We start from the raw sequence: 19752 nt of genomic DNA on the forward strand, positions 1-19752 counted from the left end.
ATGCAGAAGTGACCATGTTCTAGATGTTTTCATTAAAAAAAAAAAAAAAAAAAAAAAAGCCATTACTTAAAATTGAGACAACCTATAGTGTAGTGTTAACGATGTGAACGCTACAGCCAGCTGGCCCAGGACCCACTGAGTCTCACTTTCTAGCTCTGTGGTCTTGGTCAGGTTACATAACTTCTCTGGGTCTCATTTTCCTCATCTGGATAATGGGGATAATAATCGTACTTACTCATTGGATTGTTGGGAAGATTAAATGCGTTAATATGCGTCAAAAAAAAAAGTGCCACACTTCCACACATAGTACAAAGGAAGTCCAGTGCAACTGTGTGCGTTCTCTTATGATCGTCATCATTGTTCATTTGAGAGAGAGTTCCCACGCTATGCTCCTTCAGGATAAACCTGCAGACAAATCCAGGATTAGTCCACTAGAGAACTGAGCCAGTCAGGACACAATTATGCCATGTTCACTTGCTGGCCACACCCAGAGCTTATTTCCACGGAGGCCACCACTTGGGAATTCAAGTGAACCAGTAGTCGATGTGGTACTTTTTAAGCAGCATTGGGACACTGCAAAAATAAACGACTGGCTGTTCAGGATTCAAAAATAAGAAAGATACTGACATGAAGGTCTAAGAGCCACAGAGAATGAAATGAGGACAGGAAACTTCACTCAGGTGGCACACAAAGATGGAAGCAAGTGAGGTGCAGAGGCCAAAGTGCATCCTGGGCCTCTCTTGCCCTCTCCTGCGTCTCCCTACACACTCCTTTGGTGCTCCCTCCACTCTGGAAGGGCACTCTGCCCTCAGGACTTGGTTCAGAACCACAGCAGGGGGCCTTAATCATATTGCATTGTAGTTTGTGTGTGTGTCTTTCCCCTCTGGACCCCAGCTAAAGCATCCTCCCAGCATTGACTGAATGCTTCTTGTGTGCCTGGCCCTGTGCTGGGCTCTAAGTACCACCAAAGGTAACTGTCCTTCAGGAACCTACTGACCTTAGAAGAGAAGTCATTGTTTATCTTTGTATTCATAGCTTCTGGCTCAACCCCTGGCACCAGAGATGCCCATATAAGTTTAGGAATGAAAGACACAGGAGTGCCAATTCCATCCTGGTTGTCCCGGGTTGCTCGTTGTACCCCATATGATTAGGCCATATTCCAGATCAAGTTCTGTGGTCTCCCCCAAAGTTGTTGTAAGTGCTTAGGTATATGGATGCACATAGGAGTACACACATGCACAACTGCTTAGAGTTATTCTTTATCAACTCTCAGGCTGGCACATCCATACCATCTTCTGCTTGAGTAGGAGTAGGTCTCCTTTAAGACCAAGGAAATAGTTCTGGTTCTCAATATAAAGCAATAACAGGACATAGCATGGCAAAAGACAAACAACAATGACATATTGTTCCCCTGGACCCTCTGTGCCTGTGTGGTGTTTAAATTCCCATGACTTACTTGAGGCCTTCACCAATGTTTCGGTTCAGATTGCTTTGACTGCCCAAAGCCAGCCAATGATGCATCCATCTCCCTCCTTGTTTACTAGTAATTGGAGGACAGCTGAATCACGTGCTTGGCCGAACAATGAATAAATGTCCAGGGGCCATTTGCTTGGCAGCCTTCCAATTCTGCAGAGACTATAAAACTGACCAAAACAAAGACTCTGGTGGAAACTATAAGACTCGTAAAGACTGTAGATCTCCCTGTCAGCCCCCATCACAACACCAGCCTCTAAGTTCCTTTTTCTGGCTATGCTCCAAGGGCCGGATTTCAGACCCTGGTGACTAAATCACTTGTCAAGTAGAGGGGAGTGTGTTGAGACCCTGACAGTCTGCTGGGGCCACCATGGGCTGGCTCCCATGTTTCCCTGATGCTTTATATTATAGCTGCTGAAACAAGTATCCTTTTAGTTAAAAGTAATAAAACTCCTCTAGTTTAAGGGCTGGGATGGAAAGGTTTGGAATTTTGCATTTTCTTTTGGCAATCTCACATGGAGGAAAAGTGAACCCATATGTTGTACCCAAGGGTGAGTATTAAGAACAGAACCTGCCTCTTAACCAAGAATCTCGTTGCAGGCAGAGTAATGGTCCCCTTAAAGACAACTGTAGCCGAATCTGTGAATATGTTACCTTACATGGCAAAGGTGAAATTTTGGTTGCTAATCAACCCAATATAGGGAGATTGTCCCAGACTGTCCAGATAAGCCTGGTGTAATCACAGGGTACTTAAAAGTAGGAGAAGCAGCAGAAGAAGCAGCTCAGTAATGCAGCATGAGAAGGACATGGCCCCCAACCCCACTGCTGGCTTTGAAAATGGAGAAAGGGGGCCACAAGCCAAAGGATGCAAGTAGCCTCGGGAAGCTCAAGAAGGCAAGAAAATAGACTATCCCCTAGAGTCTCCAGAAAGGAGCGAGCACAGGCCTCCTAACAGCCCTCTTGATTTTAGCCAAGAGAGGCCCATGTAGGACTTACAACCTACAGAAATGTAAAGATAAGTCTGTGTTGTTTCAAGCCACCGATTATCTGTTATTTGTTACCACAGCAATGGAAAACTAACACAAAAGCCCGTGGTGTAAAAACCCCCATCAGGGACCATGGAGAAACATAATTTCCAGAGCAATTGCAGAGACAATCATTAAAATCATTAATGAGGCCAGTGGACTTTCAGTGATGATTGTCCTAGTGGGAAAGCAGAAATGACCTTGCCAGGCATCCTTAAGTTATGAGGACGCTTGGTCTTCTCATCTCAGCCCTGGAAACAAACACATAAACTATGTGCTTTCCTCCTGGAAACTTCGGTTCCCACTTGGGAATGAGCACATTTCGCACTTGTAGGGCTTTGAAGTGGTCCTTGCGCTTTGCCTCCTGTACAAATGATTCTGTAGGGCTCAACTACTGTTGGGTAAATTACCACTGTCTCCATGGTGATAAAGGAAACTTGTGTGTCCCATAAAATCATGGATTTCCTCCCCCAGGAATCACTATATTTGGTTGGAAAAATAGCAAATTCGGGTTGATTTTTTTTTATAGATTATTTTTGCAGGAATTTTAGATTTACAGAAAAATTACAAAGGTAGTACAAAGAATTCCCCTATAACCGACATGCAGTTTCCCCCCTTATTAACATATTAGGTACATTTAAAATTCATGAACTAGTATTGATATATCTTCTTATTAACTAAAGCATAGAATTTATTCAGATTTCCTTAGTTTTTATCTAACGTCCTTTGCTGATACAGGACCCCATCTAGGACACCACATTACATTTAGTCATCATACCTCCTTAGGTTTCTCTCGGCTGTGACTATTTCTTTATTTTTGATGACCTTGCAGTTTTGAGGAGTACTGATCAAGCATATTTTAGGATGCCCATCTACTGAAATCTGTCTAATGCTTTTCTCCTATTTAGTCTGGGCTCCTGGGTTTGGAAAGGAAGAACACTGAGGTAAATGCCATTTTCACCACTTCACCTCAAATGCCATGAGTTATGACTATGAGGTTGACCTTGATCACCTGGCTTAGCTAGTGTTTGTCAAGTTTCTACACTGTAGAAAGTTGCTCTTTCCCTCCTTTCCATATTGTACTCTTTGGAAGGAAGGCCCACATTTAAGAGGCAAAGGATTATGCTCCCCTTCCCTGAGGTCACAGAATCTATGTAAATTATGTGGAATTCTACAAAGGAGATTTCTCTCCGCTTCCTCATTTACTAATTCAGTCGTTGATATCAGTATGGACTCATGTATATTGGTTTTGTGCTTTTGGTTATAATCCAATATTTATTTATTTTGTTGCTCAGATTATGTTCTAGCTTCTTTCCTTTCTGGTTCCAGACTCATTTTGCAGATTCCCTTTCCAGGCCTAGAATTCACCATCTTTCCAAAAAGCTCTGGTTCCTTTTATTGGAGAATCATACTAGAAACTAAGATGCTAGGTATATATGTTCACTGCTACTTGAGGGCCATTACTTTTAGGACTTCTCAGCTAATAGAGTAAGAAACTAACCCAAGTATGTATAGTTGACCCTTGAACAGTGTAGGGGGTTAAGGGCACTGACGACCTCACAGTCAAAAACATCTGTATATAACTTTTGACTCCCCCCCCAGAACTTAACTACTAATAGCCTACTGTTGACTGGAAGCCATAAGAATAACATAAACAAAACAAAACAAAAGAATAACATTAACAGTCAATTAACACATATCTATATGTATTATATACTATATTCTTAAAGTAAGATTGAGAATTGAAAATGTTATTAAGAATATCAAAAGGAAAATACATTTACAGTACTCTAGGTATATTTATTGGAAAAAAAAAGTCCATATATAGATGCACCAGGCTGGGCTGGGACAGGGACAAGGAGATGATAGTGGGCTTGGCTCCGAGATGGCGATGTTTTATAGTCTAGTGGCCTCAGCTCAGCAGTGGCAGTCACTAGGCACACCTGTGGGGTGTGACAGCAGCCTGGAGGCACAGTACAGCCACTCCATCTGCCTGGAGGTATACCTGGCCTGTGACCATTGGCAGCTGTGGCTACCTCTGCGTACACCAGCCCTCAGGAGGCCAAGGGGCTGGGGTACTGCCGCAGAAGAGGGGTCCCTACCCTAGCCCGAGAGTGTCTGAGGTCTGTGGCCAACCCAGTACAGCCCTGAAGCCTGAATGATTCAGTGCAGGGATGCAATGGGCATGGGGATCCAAGCACAGTGCCATTCCTGCCCTCTGAGCACGTTCCTCCTCTTCAGCCCAGCCTTCCTACCTGCCAGCCCTGGGTGCTGGCATATGGGTGAGCTACCGCCCTGCCCAGATCTAGGGCACGTAGTGGCTTCTGACAGCCTTGGGGAACCTCTTCAGCTATTCAGAGAGCAGCAGGTGCAGCCTCTTTACCAGCTGCCTTTGATTTGGTAAGGACTGGGGTGAGCCCTTATAAATAAATGCCTTGTGGCTTTTGCTGTCAACTCAAAAACAAAATGCATAAAAGTGGAGTCATGCAGTTCAAACCTGTGCGGTTCAGGCTCATCTGTACTCCTGCCTCGCAATATTTCCATATATAACCATCTGTTTCTATATTAAGCTAATCAAGAAGGTTTACTGATATCTCCACCTCTAATCCATTACCATGTAGATCATCTTCACCTTTTTCCCTGCTTGTCTCCCCCTCCCACTCCAACGGTGAGAAACTTGGCTCCTACCATCTACCATCCGTTTCCTTAATTGTTCAATACCAGTGTGCATGTGTAGCAGTATCAGAATTGTTGACCTCCACCCCCATGAGAGATAACTTTATCAACTAGACTACATGCTAATGTGCAGTTCCTTCTAACTTTGATTTCAGAGACACCACTCATTTCCAATAATACTTAGGTCAGCACCGTCCCGCTAACCCCTTTCAGTGAGATGGTCTCATACGTTTGTAATACTGTTGGGTTCTATTATCACAGTCTGCGTCCCATGCTTGGAGCCCCCAACCTCCTAAATGATTTTTTTAATTTGCTTACCTTGAGGTTTACTCCCCATGCTAAAAAAGTTCTGTGGGCTTGACAAATGCATAAATCATGTATCTATCATTATACTATCATAGTTTCACCTTCTTAAAAATTTTCAGTACTTTGCCTATTCAGACCTGCCCCCAAACCCCTGGCAACCACTGATCTTTTCACTACCTTTACTGGATGTCATATCATTGGAATCATACATTGTGTTGCCTTTTCAGAGTAGTCTCTTAGGAATCATATATTTCAAGTTCTTCATGTCTCTTCATGGCTTTATTGCTCATTTTTAAAAATCACTGAATAATATTTCACCATGTGGATATATCACAGTTGATCTATTTGCCTATTGAAGTATGCCTTGGTTGCTTCAAGTTTTTGGCAATTATGAATAAAACTGCTATAAACATTCACATGCAGGGTTTTGTGTGAGTATATGTTTCAAATCAAGTGAATACGAGGAATACCAGTTGCTGGATTATATGATAAAACTATAGCTTTGTAGGAAACTATCACGTGGTCTTCCAAGATAGCTATATTATTTGACATTCCCACCATCAATGAATGAGAGTTCTTGGATGTGGCTTCACATCTTTGCCAGTATTTGGTATTATCAAGTTTGGGGGATTTTAATCATGCTAATAAATGTGGTGGTATCTCATTGTTTTTGTCATTCCATAATGACAAATGATGTTGAACCTTTCTTCATGTTCTTTTTTGCCATTTCTACATCTTCTTTGGTGACGTCTGTTTAGAGCTTCCCATTTTGATTTGTTTTCTTAGTCCATTTTTAAAGTTTTTTTTGATGTTTTGCATATAAATCTTTTATCCAATCTATGTTTTGCAAATATTTTCTCTAAGTCTATGGCTTGTTTTTTTATTCACTTAATACCTTTTGCAGAGTCAAAATTTTAATGAAATCTGGCCTTTCCATTTTTCTTTCATGGATTGTCCTTCTGTGTTGTATGTTAAAAGTCACTGCCAAACCCTGCGTCACATGGGTTTTTCTCTTCTATTTTTTCTAGAAATTTTTTAGTATTGTGTCTTATTCTTAGGCCTGTGATCATTTTGAGTTAAATTTTGCAGAAAATGTGTGGCTTATATCTAGATTCACTTTTTACATGTGGATGCCCAGTTGTTCTCATACCATACGTTGACAAGACTATCCATTCTGCATTGAATCACCTTTGCTCCCTTGTCAAAGATGAGTTGAACATTTGTGTGTGTGGATCTATTTCTGGGTTCTCAATTCTGTTCCAGTATACTCTTTTGCCAATGTCAAACTGCATTAATTACTGTAGTTTTATAGTAAGTCTTAAGGTTTGGTAGGGTCAGTCCTCCAACTTTGTCAGTTTTCTTCAGTATTGTGCTGGGTACTGTGGGTCTTTTGTCTTTCTTGTAAGCTTGAGAATCGGGCTATTGTATAACCACAAAATAGCATGCTGTGATTTTGAGTGGGATTGTATTAAATCTATGGAGGAAGTTGGGAAGAATTGACACCTCAACAAAATCAAGTTTTATAATTCATGAATACTTCATTTACCTAAATCTTCTTTGATTTTTTACATCGAGTCTTATCATTTTCTGCATATCCATTCTGTATGTATTTTGTTAGATTTGTATCTAAGAATTGCATTTTGGGGTGTTACTATAAATAATATTGTGTTTTTAATTTCAAATTCCAATCATTCATTGCTGGCATATAGGAAGGCAAAGGACGTGTATTTTTTTTTACCTTGTATCTCTAACCTTGCTATAATTGCTTACTAGTTCTAGGAGTTTGGAGTTTTTTGTTCTATTTTGGTCAATTAGTTGGCATTTTCTACACAGATAACCATGTCATCTGCAAAGACAGTTTTATTTCTTTGTTCCAATTTCTATACCTTTTATTTCTTTTTTTAAAAAAGATTTTATTTATTCATGAGAGACACAAAGAGACAGAGACATAGGCAGAGGGAGAAGCAGGCTCCCTGCAGAGGCCTGATGTGGGACTCGATCCCAGGACCCTGGGATCACGACCTGAGCCAAAGGCAGATGCTCACTCACTGAGGCACCCAGGTGCCCCTATTTCCTTTTCTTGTGTTATGGCACTAACTAGGATTTTTAGTATGGTTTTGAATAGTCATGGTGAGAGGAGACATCTCTGCCTTGTTCCCAATCTTAGGAGGAAAGCATTCAGATCCACACCATTAAGTATGATGTTAGGTGTAATTTTTTGATTGATGTTCTTTCAGGTTGATTCTTCACATAGACAAAAACTGTAGGGGTTTACTGACCAGATCATTGTCAAGTGAGTTGTCTCTTGCTGCCCAGAACGTCTGTGGGGGCCCTTGATCCATTTAGGAATTAGGGGAGTTTTAGTAGCTTTCAGAAGGACCAGAGATTAATCATCAGAGTCTTGATATGGATCTAGAGCAGCCCAAATATCTCACTGGTGCCCACTTACACTGAAGGGGAAAGAACGTCCTAGCTATTCTCTTGCCTTCCCTTGGTATGTCTAGTTTGGTTTGGTGGTTGTTTTGTCTTGTAGACACAAGGAGCATGGTCCAGGGAGTGCTAAGGAACAGATGAATTCATGACCCCTGACCCTCTGGACCACACCTACCTATTTGCTCCTCCATCCATAGCCCTCCCTTCCCACCTACATTCCCAGTGCTCAGGCATAATCATCACTCTCAACACCTACCCTGTTTTTACTCACCTTGATGGCATTTTTTTTACACTTGTGTCAGAGAAAAATCTATAGTTTTCAAAGTCCATCTCAAATCCTCCCCAGTCTTGCATCCAGAGCTACCTCTGTTCTGCCTGAGGCCCCACAGCCCTGTAGGAGCTCACATGGTTCTCCCTCTGTGCAGCATCCTGAATGTTGTGTTTATATGTCTGCCCCTCCCACCATCTGTGAGCAGAGTGAGGCAGATCCCTATTTCCCAGGCCTATATTCCCAATGCTGGCATGAGGTCAGCTTCAGAAGAGGTGCCTAGTGATGTTTACTAGTTGAATGAATGAAATTACTGGCTTTGCATAAATGGACCCTTTTGTAATTTGCAAAACCTCTGTCTGTCCTTCTCTCCATTCTTGTTGTCCCTGTGGTATTCTTTGGATCCCTGTATGTATTCTGAAGTATAAGAGATGCCTGCAGCTATTCCGTTTCTCATGGAAAAAAAGGAAAAGAAAATTATCATTCATTGTAGACTTATGCTATTCATCTATCAACTTTATAATCCTGGTGTCCTGTGTATTAAATAGGGTGTTTGAGCTCCAAGCCCCAGAATATGCCAACTCAACTAGCTTAAACAATAAGGGAGGGATCCCTGGGTGGCTCAGCAGTTTAGCGCCTGCCTTTGGCCCAAGGCATGATCCCGGAGTCCTGGGATCGAATCCCACGTGAGGCTCCCTGCATGGAGTCTGCTTCTCCCCCTGCCTGTGTCTCTGCCTCTCTCTCTCTATGTCTTTCATGAATAAATAAAATCTTTTAAAAAAAAAATAAGGAGCTGATTATATCTCTTATAACAGGACACATAAAGCTGGAGTGGTTCCAGGGATGGTGGCCCAACAGTATCAACAAGAACCCCTGTTTTTTTTCTCTACCAATCCTAGCATATTAGTTTCTTCTTTGGATTTGGGCTAGCTCACCTCATGGCCACAAAATGGCTGCAGCAAACCCAGGCATAGCATCCCGACATAATAATGATGAGAAGGAAAAAGATACCTTTTCTTCTTTGGGCCTTCCTTTAAAATGAAGGAAAACTATTAGAGGCTTCTAGAAATTTTTTCTCACTGCTCATTGTATCACAGGGCAGTGCTTGATTCAGTCACTACCAAGGGAATTAAGATGATCATGATTAGCTTAAACCAATCAGGATCTCCCCCTCGAACTTAGGAGGGAGAAGTGTACACCGAAACAAACTGAGGGGTCTTTGAGCAGGAAAAAAGAGTAAAATAAATATTAGTTAGGAAGCCAGCAGTGTCAGCTACAACATTGTTTTGTAGAGAACTGTTTTAGACTGAGTTTCAGGGAGGTTAAATTGCTTCCTTAAGGTCCCACCGCTGATAAAAATAGAAGTTGGATTCAAATCCAGCTCTTTTCAACTCCAAAGCCCATCCTTGTACTTTCTCTGTGGCGCAGCTGGACCCAGAGTCAGCCTGCATTTCCCGGAAAAGCCAAAGCCCCCTTTCTGATGGCAAGCACTTCAGGCAGGAGTTGAGGCAATCACCCTGCTTTCCCGAGCTCGACCTTCAGCTGGGCATTTAATCTGTTTATTAAGTTATGACTAATGGCACTGCGAGACACCAAGGGCTGCACATTCAGACCTAGTTTTAGATTGTTAGTGGAGGTTCAAGGGATAAACATCATATTCCTATTCTGTGCCGAGAAAATTCAATTGCAGCTCTTTTCTCTTTCAGAGCACAGGGATTGGCGTGGGGCTTCTGCTGGGTCCTGCTTGGGTTTAATAGAAATGAAGCCTCCAAAGCAGGCGGGCTGTTTTGGGAAAGTGGCCACTAATGCGGCCCCATGGGGCAGGGGCCAGGCCTGAACTGGGCAGTTTGCATATTCACTTTTACAAACAGTTGGCTCAGAGTCAGCAGTTAATGGGATGGGAATGATGTTCCTGTACCAAATCATTTCCTGAAAAAAAAAAAAAAACACATTTCCAATTGCAAACATATCTCAGCCTTTCTTCTAGGGTTTGTTATGTCTCTGTGAGTGAATTAAAGAGGCAGGGTAGAGGGGAGTGTTTCTGACTGGGGGTTTTTCATCTGAAAACATTTTAACAATGATGTACACATAAAAAAGATCCTGTTCAGACCCACCTTTAGGAGGCCTTGCAAATATTACATTTCAAGTCACATTTTAGAGGTGTAAATATCTCCATAGTCACAAATTGGCTCTGGCCGCATGCACAACAGTCTTGGAACAGATGCGGCTTTTCTCTGCTTACAAAGTATAAGCACACACATGTGCACACAGGGTCAGGCCAAAATTTATCCCCCCCCCCCCTCCAAGAACAAGCTGGAATCTTTCTTTGCATCCTCTGCACTGCTTTGGCAGACTCTGGCTCAATTCTTAACCTGTATAGTTGAACGGTGGTCTTAATGGTTTGGGTTATTCATTTACTCAACAAATAGTTTTTTAATTTTTTAAAGAGATATTTATTTGTTTTAGTGCATGCGAGCAGTGGGGAGAGGCAGAAGAGGAGGAAGAGGAGCGGGAGAGAGAGAGAGAGAGGCAGACTCCCTGCTGACACAGGGAGCATAACTGAGGGCATGATCTCATAACTGAGATCGTGCCCTGAGCCCAAATTTCGATTCAAAAATTCAACTGACTGAGCCACTCAGGTGCCCCACATAATATATTTACACAATTCTTACCAAGTCCCCGGCACTCGTCTAAGTCCTTAATATATATTAACTCATTTAACCTCACCAATCCTAGGAGGTAAGGTAATATTATCACTCCCATTTTGCAGTTGGGAAAACTGAGGTATAAGAAGTTAATGAACTTGACTGAGGTCACAGAGCTAGTAGATCATGGCTTTGAATGTAGGCACTCTGGCTCCTCTTTGGGGATCTAATAGTGAACAAAATAGAAAAAGTGCCAGTCTTCCCACAGTTTATTTTCTGGCACGGGGGAATAGACAACAGACATATGATTAATAATTATTTCAGGGATGCCTGGGTGGCTCAGCAGCTGAGCGCCTGCCTTCCGCTCAGGACGTGATCTTAGAGTTCTGGAATCAAGTCCTGCATCGGGCTCTGCTTGGAGCCTGCTTCTCCCTCTGCCTGTGTCTCTGCCTCTCTCTGTGTCTCTTGTGAATAAATAAATAAAATCTTTTTAAAAATTGTTATTTCAGATTGTGATGAGTGTTCTGAAGAAAATATAACATGGGAGGGAGCAGGGGGCTAATCAGAAGGCCTTGTAGGTGTGAGTAAGGAGTTTAAGCTTTATTCTGATTGTAATGGGAAGCCAAGGAGAGCCTAAAGCAGAAGAATGTATGATGCTATTTACATCCTTCTAGATCATCCTGACTCTGCAGTGGGAAGGAGACAGGGGTGGGGAAGATGCTTCGGAAAGCAGTAGACCGGTTAGAAGGTGATTCTGGTTGTCCAGGTGAAAGATAATGGTGGCCTGACCCAGGATGTGGTGGTGAAGACGGTGAGAAGTGGTTGGCATTGGATCCTGGTTTAGAGGTGGAGCCCGCAAAACTTGCCAATGTATTAGATGCAAAACATGAGGAAGAAGGAGAAGTTAAGGGTGGTTTTTTTGGATTTTGGCTTAAACCATTATATAAATGGTGATGCCATTTCCTGAAGAAGAGAAGAACCGGGAATGACGGTCTTGTTTTAGTGATGTTATGGTGGGGGTGAGGGTGTTGACAATCATTATGTTTCGGATGTATACATTTGAGGTCTCTATAATGGACAAACAAGGAGACATCAGGTAAGCCTGGAGCTTGGGGTCAGGCCGAGTCTAGAGATTTAAATGTGGACATCATCAGCCTTTGGGTATATGGACTCAACCAGGACAACACCATCCAATTGAATTTCTGGTAATGATGGACAGCATTACATCTGTGGTGTCTGGCATGGTAGCCACGAGCCACCTGTGGGTCAGTGAACACTTGCAGTGTGGTTGGTACAACAGAGAAACCGAATTTTTAATTCATTTAAATGTGCATAGCCTCATGCGGCTGGAGGCTACTGTACTGATAGTGCAGACCGGAGGTGGACTGTCAGTAGAGAAGGTTCTGGGCAGGAGCTGGCATCTTTACCAGCCAGTACACCCAGCCTCGCACCCCCATTTAAGCATGACATACCTCCACTGCCCAGTGCTTGCACAGCAGTGCTTGTTCTGGGGTGGAAATCTTGCCGCTTTGGGAGAAACAGCCTGGAAAAGAAAGCAGACTGCTAGTCTGAAGAGGAATCGTGGAAGAAATTGTAGGAGTCTAATGCAACCACAGGAGTCCATTGTTTTCCACTAGAAAGCAAATGCGACCCTCTGCTTATTAGAATCATTTCAGCCTTGAAGGTGTGGCTTTTATTTTTCAGCCGTGCTTCATGGGGAGAATGGCAGAGAGTGGTGGGTGTCTGTGAATTTGCAGATTCAAGACCGTGACTGGCTGATATCCCATGTGAATGTCAAGAGCCCACAGCGACGGGACTAAATACCAGCTTCATAATGCAAGTTGTGTCTCTTTAGGGTAGAGTGTGTTTCACTCTCTTTGTTAGGCAATCTCGTTCCCAGTCCAACTGCAAACATCAGTGAGTTTGCTAATATGAAAGGACTCTTTGTAAGTGGCTGCCTTGGGCTCAAGAGTTCTTGCAAGTATATGCTGGCAGTCGAGGAGGCCAGAGTCCATAAAAAAATAAATAAATAAAATTGGAAAGATGGGACATTGCTTCTATTAAGGTTGATGGCTGCTGCCATATTAGCTCTTTGAGAGCCCTTGGTGACCAGTGCCTTCAGAGAAAATGGTCTTTCTGTGCTTAATTGGTGAAAAGTAATTATCCAAACTGGAAGTGAATGGAGGTGAGGAGATTTCAGTCACTGATTTTAGAGGGAGGTGATCCAAGGTCAGTGCCCAGCAAGTGCCCGTCACACAGTGGTTTTGTGGTAGGGATTTGTTTTTCGCTAAGGCTTCATTTCCGGGGGGCGGGAGGGGACACATAGAGGGGAGCAGGCTGGAAGTCTTTAGTGGCCATTGACCTCTTTCTGTTTTTTTCTTTGAGGAAAGTGGAATTGTAGATTTCTAGGATTTGAAAACAGTGAAAGGACTCGCTGGCCAGCCAGTGGAGCTCTTGACGTTCAGTTGAGGAAGTGGACTTGCGAGGGGAGGCCCCCAACTCATTAGGGCTGAAGGACAGGACCGGAGCCCAGAAAGAGGCTGGATTGAGGCATTCTCGAGAACAGCAGGCTGGGGTAGGGTGGAGTGAGAAGAGATTATCCTCATCAGAAAAATACTCAGGGAAGCCAAACAAGGAGAGAAGGCGGAGGAGGGTTGCTCCAAGGATGGCAATGGCTTACAATGGAAATGTAGCCTTGGCTTTGGTGACCTTGTTCACCCCAGGGGTTACTGGGCACCCAACGTGCACCGGACAGCAAGCCCTGGAAGGGGAGGGGCAGGCAGGGATCTGAGAGGGCAGTGCCCACCTCACTTGTGTTTATCCTGAGCTCCTGTCTGGGAACAAGCAGCGGCCCCTCTGTGTCCCCCAGAAAAGAGAGTGAGGTGATAGTTGGAAGAGGGGCCATGAAGGGGCCTGCTCGGTCCTCTTCACGGGGAGAGGCAGGGAATCTCCTGCAGGCTGAGTAACAGCTGTCACACGTAACCTCAGTGGTTTCAGGAATGGCAATCTCCAACACGCTTGTCATCCATGGGCACAGTGTGACCCTGCCTCTGTTCTCCCTGCAGTATCAGAGCTTCAGGAGGAAGGCATGAACGCCATCAACCTGCCCCTCAGCCCGATCCCCTTCGAGCTGGACCCGGAGGACACCATGCTGGGTAACTGGGTCTCTTGTTCTCTGGGTTACCCTCATGCCTTCCAGCAGAGCCACCCCCACTGACTGCCTTTTTCTTTTAAAGAGGAGAATGAAGTGCGGACGATGGTGGACCCAAACTCCCGCAGTGACCCCAAACTGCAAGAACTGATGAAGGTAAGAAGAAATTAGCCTGCCCCAGGCTCAACCAGCATCTGTAGAGCCCCTGCTCTGGGCGGCCTGCACCGAAGCCACTGCCGAGTGAACTGGGAGTCCTGGGCAGTCATGGTCCCGCAGGTGGACAACTCAAATTTAGCAAAGATGGGACATGGGCGCTGCCCCACAAATGGTGTTGGTCACAAGCGCCGGAGAAGTTAGCACAGATGAGATGAGCTCACACGTGCCAGGATCTTAGAGTTCATACAGTCTTCCCACTGCTTTTCTCAGGGACCCTCGAAGGCATCCTGCAAGTGGGACTGCATATCCTCCCCACTTACCCATGAGGCAAATGAGTCTTAGAAAAGCCAGTGGTTTGTGTTTGGTCACAGCTGAGGAGAGGAGATGGAATTCAAGCAGAAGTAGATGAGATTAAATGAAGTAGTGTACGTTGTGCCTGCCACAGGGGCTGGCGGGTACTCATCCCCTGCAAAATGTCCATGCCATCCCCCTTTGGATTCCTCATCCTCTGTTTTTCTTCTTCAGCTTCTCCAAGCTGCCCTCAAAAGACAGAAAGGCACTGGATGCCAGAGTGGTTCATTCAAAATGTGAACCGGATCCATCATTTTCCTACTCAAACCCTGTGTATAGATTCCTACCAACTGAAGGTTGAGGCCCATGCTCCTGAGGGTGGTGGTATTTGGGGTCTCATGCTCTAGCTGCCTCTCTAGCTGTCCCTATTAGAGTCTGATGACTGGTCACCACTACTCAAACCCTTCTATCTCCTTCACTAAATGGTGAGGTGCTCAGGAGACTCTTTTTGCATCATTGTACCCCCAGGATCCAGCACAGAATGTGACATGGAGCAGCTATTCCTAAATGCTGGATGGGTGGGGATAGATGGAAATGGCTGGCTGGAGGGAGGGAAGGAGAGAAGGGTAAGGAGGGAAGATCCTATGGACAGTAGAACAATGTAGAACAATGTACTGTGAAGGCCCCAGGCTCTACCCAGGTGTGGGAACCCAGCCCAGCTACTGCCCCTGTTATAAAGGGAATCTGTTTATACTCAAAGGAGTCAAATGCAAAGGGTGATGTTCCGTGTGACTCCTCAGGCAACTACTCCAAAATTGTGGGTAGTTGCCTGAGGCCTGTCCTCAGGGGAGGGGACAGAGCCCAAAGATCCCAGAGGAACCTTCTTATGCTGAGGAAATTGCTCTGTATCTTGGTTGTGGTGGTTACATAAATGACCAAAACTCACCAAACCATAGCTTTAATATCAGTTAATTTTACTGTATATAAATAATATAATAAGCAAATGAGCTGAAAAAATTTAAAACAGAGAGCAATGGACTTGGACCAGCTACAGTTTCCTTATCTGAAAAAATGAAGCAAATGATCTGTCCCTCTCAGAGGTATTGTGCAGATTAACTCTACGAGATGCCCCATGGAATGGCTCCGCTCGGTGCTTGGTGCAGAGGGTGCTCAGGTAATGGCAGCCGCTAAGAGAGACACGAGAGAGGAGACCACACTGGCCCCACGGAGAGGTAGCTTGGGGCCAGGAGATCAGTCCCTTAGAGGGGGATGGAGAGTTCGGTTCCTGTGTCTGTCCATGATCCACGATGTGACCTTGGCAAATATGTTCACTTCTGTGTGTGATCTCCCCTCCTGAGCATGGGGGTGACAGTAACCACCTGGCCGAGTGTCATAATGAGGGAGAGCTTTATTCATTCGTAAGATGTACCTCCACCAATCTTTTGGCCTTTGCCATATGTAATTCTTTTCTGCTATCTGAACTGGGAAGTATCTTCCTCCTCCATTTTGGAGGTGGGCAATCAGAGGCTCAGAGCAGAAACTGGCCTGCCTTAGATTCATAGATTGTGGAGGTACATGCACAGAGGCTCCTAGATGACAGAGCTACACAAATCAGTTAGTGGGTAACTAACCCCAGTTTATAGAACTCCATACCATTGCCTGGTACATCCCTTACCCCCAAACACCACGTGAATGTAGCTTGCCATTGGGGTAAGGGATGGTAAGGGGCCACAAGATATTAACAGAGACACTGTTAACAGGTGTCACCAGCACTGGAAGCTCTTGCACCAGAAAAAGAACAGGGTCCCCAGGGCTCACACCATGTTGTGACCACATACTGAATCACAGGGGCCAGTTCTGCTTTCCAAATCGGAAGCTCATTTAGATTTTAACTGTCCAGGATAAGAAAGCTAATCTATAGGAAAATACGAATGACTTTTCTCTTATTCGATCTCTCTCCCCGGTAGGTATTAATTGACTGGATTAATGACGTGCTTGTCGGAGAAAGAATCATTGTCAAAGACCTGGCTGAAGATTTATATGACGGACAAGTCCTGCAGAAGCTCTTTGGTGAGAAGGGGGTTGAGTGTTGCGGTGGAGATCTTTGATCTGCAGGTGGATGGCTCACCGACTCCTAGTTAGGGGCTTGTTCTCAGTTTACAGCAGCTCGTGTGCAGTGGACTGTAGATGTGTAGAGTGTGGGATACAGACCAGTGGGGCGTAGAGGTGTCCTTCTGGAATCTGTTTTACACGAATGAATGGCAAGAGGGAGTTCAATGACCACATGGGGCTGTTGCTCCTAGCAGTCGAAGGCCATCAGCTGGGGAGATGAAGATTCCAGTGAATACTGGAAAACATGCCTTACCCTCTCCAGAAAGTTGTGTATTTGTGGCCTCTGTAGGTATATTTACGTGTGTGTGTGTGTGTGTGTGTAAGTATATGTTTGTATACCTCTGTCACCTGTGGGTGTGTGTGTGTGTCTATATGAGTGTGTGTTTGTGTGCATGGATGTGTACTTCTGTGATCCATGGACCTGTGTGTATGGGTTCCTCTGTGTACCCTCTCTAGGTCAGGTGCAAGTATGTGGGAGCCTGTGCCTCTGTGATGTTCGGCCTCTGCATGTCTAGATGTGTTATGTCTGGGAAGGTGTGTGTCCATTCACAGTGTTCCCATGAAAAATATAAGGCCTCCGGGGAAAGAAAGGCGAATTCAGGGGTGATCTCGGTGTTGAAAGGCCAAGTTCAGCCTGAATTAGTTTGGACTTTCCTCAACTGCTCCCCATTTTCTCTCTTGTCCCAAACCTCTGCTCCAGATTCTAGACTTTCATTCCTAGCTGTCCACTCAGCTGTGTGCACCTCACACAAAGCTCATCTACTTTTCCCAAGATACTCCTTGACCTCTGAGTTAATAGAACCCCTTCTCCCTCTTTCTTGCCACTTCCAGAGAGGTGGGAGGCCTCCAGGGTGCATTTCTTCTTGCACCCATTGTCTCCCTGCCACCTTCCCTTGTTGGCACTACTGAAACAGCTTCCGACCTCACCTCTGTGCCTCCCCTCTCACTGGCCCCAGCCCACTCGCACGGCACCAGCAGAGGAGCCTCCTCCAGACTCAAGTCTAGTCTTGCCAGTTCTTGCCCTCCCCTACTAGGGGGACCCAGGCAGGCCCCATGGCACCACATTCAGACATATCCACAGCCACTACCAGCTGTCTTCTCAACCTCAGATCCAGACACCTTCACACGTGTGGTTTTTGTAATGTAAGGTGCTGAGTATCGTGCCTGACACACAGTGAGTGTCCCATCAATATCTTTCATCATTTTCATTAGTACTAGCTTTATTTTTTTAAAGATTTTATTCATTCATTCATGAGAGACAGAGTGAGAGATGCAGAGACACAGGCAGAGGGAGAAGTAGGCTCCCTGTGGGGAGCCTGATGCAGGACTCGATCCCAGGACCCCAGGATCACGCTCTGAGCCAAAGGCAGATGCTCAACCACTGAGCCACCCAGGTGCCCTGACTTTATTATTTTTGTGAATACCCTTGTTGTGTTATTAGGTAAATGTCTGTGGGTTTCTCGAGGGCAGGAACACCACCTCATACTCATTTATCCAGGCTTCTCCAGTTTGCCTGCACATATTGCCTGGCACTTAATCAATGTGTATTAAATGAACGAATGATATAAATTCTAGTAATTTCCAGGAAGCTAAACTGATTTGGTACCCAAACATCAATATTAGTGGGTGTTTAATATTTAAAGGCTTGTAAACACAATTGAACACAGAGAGGAAAAGGCTTTGGCACGTGTCCGTGTGGAAAAGCCATGAGCCTCAACTGAGCATCTCCTTCTGCGACTGCGGCTTTTAACTCCCCCCGCAGATTTCTGGTTGGGATCTGAAAGTGTCTTGAGATGCTCTGTGTGGGGCTTTCAAGGCAAGGGTGGAACGTGGCCATGGAGTGATGGAACATGGTCATGAGGTAATCTCGCTGCTGTGAATGGTTCCAGAACCGCCCAACATCGCGTCCGTGTGGCCCCAAGTCAGGCACAGAGCAGTCACATTCGATTATTTCAGATCCCAGCCTTCCTGTTGAAAAGGTGATGATGCTTTTTGTCAACCTAAGTTTAGACCCTTTGTAGGTCGATGGCTGGGCACACATATTAAAAAGCTATATAGGCAGGCTAGCCAGCTGGAGAGAACCGGTTTACTGGTAAAAATATGCCTCAGTAGCTCCTGGGAAGAGTCAGTCTGGAGATAGTTTGGGGACCCTCTAACCTCAACTCCCCCTCTGGCTGTTTTGCTATCTTCCTCTTTCCCAGCAAAGTTTCTCAAAAGAATATTTGGCCCTGTATCTGCTTCCCCACCATTTATCATTCCCCGCTGAGGTACAAGCTGGGTACCACCCCACACCTCCACCGGCTTTCCCTTCTGAGGTCATCATGTCTATTCTGGTGACGTCCTGTGCTGTGGCATCCGACACTACTGAACATCTGGCCCCCCTTCCCCAGGGCAGGAGGTTCCTGGGATCTCATGCCCAGTTCCCTTCTGCCTCTGACACACCCCGCTTCCCCGATTTCATCTGCCTTTCTTCTCTGTGTAATGGTGGCCCCTTCTCTTATTTTCTCACATCCTCTTCCTGGGTGTTTCACCTCCTTCTCCATTTCAGCCATCACCTCTCTGATAATCACTCTCTGAAGGTATAACATCTTTTCTTTTTAATATCTATTTGACAGCACAAGCAGGGGGAGCAGCAGGCAGAGGGAGGTGGGAGGAGCAGGCTCCCTGCTCAGCAGGGAGCCCAATGTGGGGCTCGATCCCAGGACCCTGAGATCATGACCTGAGCTGAAGGCAGACACTTAACCGCCTGAGCCATCCAGGTGCCCCTGTAAGGTGATCTGCTTTCTAGGCATACCCACCTGGGTGTCACACAGGCACCTTGGAACCATCCCAAAAGCTGCTTATCATCCCCCTCCTCACCAAAAGACATTCTGCTTTCCATAGCCACGCATGGTGTCACAACCACACTGCCGTTGCTCCGATTAGAAACCTGGGAGTCATCCTCTCTTGCGCCTTCTCTTTCATCCCTCATAGTCTGTCCCAAATTATGACCACCATATTCCCATATGTAATGTGTCAAACATCCCATTTCTCAACCAGGTAGTATGTGTAAAGCACTTAGAAAGTACTGGCTCGAGCTCCCTTCAGCAGCACACATACTAAAATTGGAACTATACGGAGAAGATTAGCATGGCCCCTGTGCAAGGATGACACGCAAATTCATGAAGCGCTCCATATTTTTTCAGGAAGTTTCCAATTGTCTTGATGTTAATGCCT

General features: G+C 45.0%; 1 protein-coding gene and 1 non-coding gene across 4 annotated transcripts in view; both read left to right on the top strand.

The window, feature by feature from the left end:
* Positions 1 to 19752, top strand: part of PARVA (parvin alpha) — a 167392-nt gene that overhangs the window by 87271 nt on the left and 60369 nt on the right. For all 3 annotated transcript variants that reach the window (XM_038569056.1, XM_038569054.1, XM_038569055.1), the window contains exons 2-4: positions 13892 to 13981; positions 14063 to 14133; positions 16392 to 16494. In XM_038569056.1, coding sequence (XP_038424984.1) covers positions 13892 to 13981; positions 14063 to 14133; positions 16392 to 16494 — 264 coding nt within the window. The remainder of the gene's footprint in view (positions 1 to 13891; positions 13982 to 14062; positions 14134 to 16391; positions 16495 to 19752) is intronic.
* On the top strand, positions 19611 to 19717 carry LOC119865074. Its single transcript, XR_005375935.1, has one exon. It is a non-coding gene; the product is annotated as a U6 spliceosomal RNA (small nuclear RNA).

This window comes from Canis lupus, chromosome 21, assembly GCF_011100685.1.
Source record: "Canis lupus familiaris isolate Mischka breed German Shepherd chromosome 21, alternate assembly UU_Cfam_GSD_1.0, whole genome shotgun sequence".
In the NCBI taxonomy this organism is placed as follows: Eukaryota; Metazoa; Chordata; class Mammalia; order Carnivora; family Canidae; genus Canis; species Canis lupus.